The sequence below is a fragment of the Micropterus dolomieu genome, linkage group LG21 (assembly GCF_021292245.1).
Source record: "Micropterus dolomieu isolate WLL.071019.BEF.003 ecotype Adirondacks linkage group LG21, ASM2129224v1, whole genome shotgun sequence".
In the NCBI taxonomy this organism is placed as follows: Eukaryota; Metazoa; Chordata; class Actinopteri; order Centrarchiformes; family Centrarchidae; genus Micropterus; species Micropterus dolomieu.
In genome coordinates this window covers 16,433,206-16,439,269 of record NC_060170.1, presented here as the reverse complement: position 1 = coordinate 16,439,269, position 6,064 = coordinate 16,433,206, and the positions used below count along the sequence as shown (strand labels likewise).

Here is a 6,064-nt window from a genome sequence, read left to right as displayed (position 1 = left end):
AATGTATGAACGAGAGCGTTGGGATTCGTACTGGGATCATACTTCTGTTACATGTGGTAAATTTACTGTATTTACTATTCACTGAAGACGGTGTCACACAAACAAGGAATCTACAAGAACAACAACTGCTAATAGATAAAAGGAGCAATATGTGTGATATTGTTAGCTGGAGAATTATGGTGACATGAATACATATATAAACAGGCCTGCATGCACACACATAAGCACCAGTTGTCATTATTACAAATACATTCAGGAAAATTACTGTATGACCACCTGGGAGAACTTGCTGTAATTGTTTGCAGATTACACACACAGGGACACAAGTCCAGTAGAAGTCGAAGCAAGAATATGAACCGATGGGAAATAAGATTAAAATGCTTTTTTTTTCACCCAATCATTGTTTTTTATTGTAAAACAGTAATGAAGTGCTTTTAGGCCTAAAACCATTCAAATGATCAACCTGAGAAAAGTAGATATTACTTCTTTTTGAAAAGTCACAAACCAAAAGGGTTGGGATCTGCTGCCTTTGTCTCCAGCTCTAACCACACACATCACAACAACATGCCTAACCTCAACTAGTACCATAAAATCACTCCTTATTCCTTTGCTGGCCAAACTCTCCATATTTTTCCATATCTGTCCTCACTGTCAATTTCTGAAAATGAAACTGGTCCTCACAAAGGCAGAGTAATATGTGAGTACAAACGCACACAAAAAACAGGAGGCAAGCCAATCACTCAAAAAAGGTCTAAATTGAAAACATCCAAAGGGCAGGTACTGTGCTGTCATTGATTTGGATCTGAACCACAATGTGCACAGACTCCCACCACAACACTGCTTTATGCTGACCTGCAGTTCTCTGGCACTCATTTGGGAAACAAAGACAATTTCTCTAAACTTCTTAAGTTTGTTCAATCTGACTGCATCAAGAGACTCCAGGAATTGTTTTAAACAAAAAGAGACTTCCACAGCACATAACGTCTTTCTCAGAGAGTGGGTTCCCTTTCCAAGGCCGGGTGCAAACATATCAGGGTCTGGGTGAATTACCGATTCACTGTGCATGATCCATGACAGCAGAAATTCCCCCAGGCTTGTGTATTATGTGTACACGTTTGTAGGCTATACCACATGCTGTTATACAACAAGCACTTCAGAAGCGATGTACTGTGCATTGGGAACTGTGTGCAGCTCAGTCTTTGTAACCTTGGCATCAATGGCACACCCCTCTCCCCCAGAAAGCATTTTCAGCGTGTTACTAAGCATGGTTCACCCACGGAAACACAGACACTTGAATGAAGTGCTCTCTCCCGCTAAAAGCTTTATTCTCTTTTCCTTTATATTTAGAATGTGTAGTGTGGAGCAAAAAAATGTACAACCGTTATTGGATGCTGCTGTAGGTCACACAATCAGAGAGCAGGGCTTCCAATTGTAATTCCATGGCTGGGCTTCTCTCTCATTAAAGGAGCAATGTGTGGGGGGCGCACTACAAAAACAAGTAAACAGGACCTCCTACCCACACACCATTCATAAGGCTGTGTGCATGCATGTGTAGGCTGGTAAATGTGTGTGTGTGTGTGTGTGTGTGTGTGTATGTGTGTGTGTGTATGTGTGTGTGTGTGTGTGTGTGAGTTTATATCACAGAGGCCACCTACATACTTTCAAATACCAGAGGATAAACTCTGCTTTAATTTATGGCTCAGTAAAAAAGCCAGCATGACGTAGGTTTGACTCCATAATCGGCCACTTGATTTCAGGAAGGCAACAAATCATGAGGGCTGCCGTGGATGTCTGTGTTTCTTAGGGGAGGAAGTGTCACATAATGCGGAGGGATCCAAATGGAAATCAAGTGATGATGTACATGCATGAGCAGAGAAGACAAGTGCATTATACCCCTGCCCTGCACCTTACACAATCAGCCGACGTGGAAGGCAACACAGTGCATTTACCAGTTTTGAGGGAGAGGTAGCTGAGCTGGAGGAGGCTTTAGAATTTTGTTGGATTATATTTCATAAGGAGATAATTCACGTTTGCTGCAGTGTTTATGTGATGGTTGTTATTACCAGTTTAAATAAAGGCAAAAATTGCCCAAAAGCCCACAAATGTACAACCTGCCTGTACAACCTCAAACATTGGTCTTACACAACCTCACCAAAAACCACATGCTTGTAACCAGGTTAGGTTAGGAAACATGAGTGTCAGTACCCTTGGATAAATGACAGTGAAAACGTGTATTGGCCCTTCCTAAATGATTGGAGTGGTCAGATGAAAACTGGTGTACAGAACAAAGCACTGATCAGCCATGTGTGCAGTGTTGCAGAGAATAATAATAATGATGATGACTGAGTGCACGAACCTCTGGAATGAAATTAATGTTTTGTGTAAAGCAGATAGCATCAGCTCTGCTCTCCACTGCTCTCAGCAGGACACCTCAGCATAAATTGGCCGGAGCAGTGCCACCCAACAAACCCTTTCTAATATAACTACGTTGGCTGAGCCTCTTGGGGTGGAGGATTTAATGTGAAAGATAGAGAGAAAGAGGGAGGGAGAGGGAATATGGGGATAAATTAAGATGAAAGTAAGGATCCCATTACGCCCACAGCGCCACAATGACATCACTGGGTGTAGAAAGAAGCGCAAGAAGGAGATGGGAGGCACCTCACTCATTAGATTGCGTCGTAATGTCCTGCTCACAAGTGAAGATGCAGCTGCGCCTCTGTGAGGAAGCCTGTGATGTGCGCCAGCGGAGCGGCTGAATCACGGCATCCCGGTGAACTTCTGAGGAGACAGTAGAACCAAGAAACAAGTCCTGAGACGCACAGAAGCCGAAGAAACAGCGCGTTTTTACTGCATATCTGGCTTCTGGGCTGGAGAGCTTGAGGTGAACTTTGCGTTTTCTCTTGTTCGATTGACCGGGAATGCTGTCATCAGTCAGGCTATCCTGCGCGGGGATACACCAGGACCCTTTCGTTAGTAAATCACTGTAAATATTCACTTTATTACACTACACCTACATCATCCTGTGTTGGCTATTCAGATGAGACTGTCAGTTATACGCGCGTCTCCAAACGAGGACGCACGGAGAGCGCACAAGTGTCGAGATTATTTACTTTAATCTGCTCTCAGCGTCGCCTCGCTGTTGACGACCCTAAATTAGATTATTATAAATGGAATCTTCCCATCTCCAAGACAGTAATTAATCAAATGAGGAAAAAAGGATCGAACTTGGTGCTCTAAAGAAGTTTTGGCTGTTCGGGCTTTATTGTAACTCTGCCAAGGTTGATGCGCAGCAGACAGTGTCACAAAAAATACTTTTGTTTTTTGTGTAAGAAAGTGGCATGTCTTTTTAATTGAAAAGCACTGATCCGTGTCTTGACGCATTGCCCAGGACTGTTTTGTGTGCTTAAAATGGACTTGAAAGATCTGCCGTGGAGAATGCAAGGGAGCTAACATTTGGAAACAACACAGAGACAAAAAGAGAGCAACTGAGGTAAATATTATATAAATTGTTATTTATTATAATCACATATATTATTTAAACTGAACAGTATTTTATTGTGGACAAACATTGTATGATCATCTTATTAAAACCATTAACAATGAAATACATCCAATATATAAATTACATTCAGTGACCAAGCATATTTTTAATTTATAAAGACTCCTGGAAAGCTAATCCCAGCATGGCCTCAGTTCTGGACAGCGGCTGCTCCATGGAGCTGAACAGCTGGAACAGCAGTGTGAGCAGCTCCGGAGCCTCCATCCCCTGCAACCAGAGCATCCTGCAGCTCGCCCCTTACTCCCCTGAAGCCACAGCAGCCTTCGCCACTGCCATAACCTTGATGGTTGTCTTCACCATCGTGGGGAACATCATGGTCATCATCGCTGTCCTGACCAGCAGGTCCCTCCGAGGTCCACAGAATCTGTTCTTAGTATCACTGGCTGCTGCAGACATTTTAGTGGCCACACTCATCATCCCCTTCTCTCTGGCCAATGAGCTGCTTGGCTATTGGTACTTCAAGGCTACTTGGTGTGAGATCTACTTGGCGCTGGATGTGCTGTTCTGCACCTCCTCCATTGTGCACCTATGCGCCATCTCTCTTGACCGCTACCTGTCAATTTCCAGGGTTACTTACGGGCGTCAGCGGACTCCCAAACGCATCAAAGCCGCTATTGTGGTGGTGTGGCTCATCTCTGCCGTCATCTCCTTCCCTCCCCTGCTCTCACTGAACAAAAGCGAGGCAGGGGACCTGGGGATTGAGAGAGGACCTCAATGCCAGCTAAATGATGAGCGTTGGTACATCCTTTACTCCACCATCGGCTCCTTCTTTGCTCCGTGTCTCATCATGATCCTAGTCTACATAAGAATTTACCAAATTGCCAAACAGAGAACACGTTGCCCACCAGGAGAGCCCAGGAAAGATGGGGTCGGCTGTGCAACACCGAGTCAGCCTTCTAGACATGCACAAGCCAACGGGAAGGATGATGAAGAAAGCACACCACCTTCATCGAACAAAACCTCCAGTGCCAGACCCCCCACCCTTGCCATCACCCCTTCTCCTTCCCTAGGAGAGTCTCAAACCTCCCAGAATCCCACCTCCAATAATCTCCTGCAACCTCCATGCCCTTCTCCAGCTATTACCCCTGTCACTACCTCCCTTGATAACTCTCCCCACGGCCCCTCAACCCCCTCCTCTGTGCCTCAGTCTTCCCCTGCCAAGACTAAAAAGAAGGGGAAGAAAGGCAAGTTTCAGGGAGGGAAAAAAGCTGACAATAACAATGGCGACAGCTCAAGCACGGAGAGCGACATGGAGCACAGCCACGGAGGAGGCCGAGGCAGCACCAGCATGCCAGGGTCACCTGCAGGAGGGGGGATCCACTCCCCGGCCTCAGTCAAGCGCTATCGGGACATGATCGCCACTTCAAAGGGCACTCGGCTGGTGCCAGGGAGAAAGTCTAAAACAGAGAGCAACCCTGGAGCAGCAAGGCGCAAAGCAATGGTAAACCGAGAGAAACGTTTCACCTTTGTTCTGGCAGTGGTCATCGGCGTCTTTGTGGTGTGCTGGTTCCCGTTCTTCTTCTCCTACTCTCTACAGGCAGTGTGCCCGGAGACATGTGCCATCCCAGATCCACTCTTTACATTTTTCTTCTGGATCGGTTACTGTAACTCCTCACTCAACCCAGTCATATACACCATCTTCAACAAAGACTTCAGAAAGGCCTTCAAAAAGATTCTGTGCAGAAGCACCAAGGGCACTTTCTTTTAATCCAGTGCATGGGACATGGACACAAAAAAATGCCATTTCTGAGGGCACAGAGAAAAAATAATTTTTTAGAACACTCAAAGGGCTGTTTTAAAAAAATATGTTGAACTGTGGAAATTCCAGCATAAAATTCAGAACTGAAAGCCACTGTTTTACAGCCACAGTGTGTGCAAACAGGAATCATGGACTGTGAAATCCTACTTTGCAGCTGATACACACATAAAGTATTATAGGGTGTGGGGTGAAAACAGGACATGGAATAAAGAGGCAATGCAAGAGACACGAAAAGTACCAGAGAGGTCTTGAAGAACACAGGAAAACAGTTGATAATTAACTCCTGAATAAGAACACAGACCGATTAATCTGTTAATATATCTTGTAGTTATTAAGAACTCAAAGACTAACAGGGAAGGAAAACAGGTAAAAATAAGAAAAAGTGACCTTAGATTCCTGACAGCCTAGGGCCCTTTATTTATCAATACAGAGCACATGGAGCACACAAGGTTAGTGGTGATTTCTTACGTCTGCAGTCTTATTTGCCCAGCTGCAGGGCAAACATGTGTTCCTCAATTTTTATCTAAAAGTGCAACAACAAGAGAAGGTTTCTGACAATTGCAATGTGATAACACAGACAATGGAGCCCTTTCAAACTTAACTTGTGGACTTTTATGTGGAAGGCCTTCATGTCAGACACCTCGCTCTTGGCTTAGTATGGGTCACAATGGACACTCAGGTTGTTTGTAATGCCAAGCTTGGCTTTCACCTGTCATGAAATACAGACTAAGCTGAAGTGTGGTGGA

At 44.8% G+C, this 6,064-nt stretch overlaps 1 protein-coding gene across 1 annotated transcript; it reads left to right on the top strand.

The window, feature by feature from the left end:
* Positions 1–3,116: 3,116 nt before the first annotated feature.
* On the top strand, positions 3,117–6,064 carry adra2b (adrenoceptor alpha 2B). Its single transcript, XM_046035409.1, has 2 exons — positions 3,117–3,490; positions 3,661–6,064. Exon 2 carries the CDS (start codon positions 3,684–3,686, stop codon positions 5,265–5,267), a length of 1,584 nt encoding a protein of 527 aa, XP_045891365.1. The 5' UTR covers positions 3,117–3,490; positions 3,661–3,683; the 3' UTR covers positions 5,268–6,064.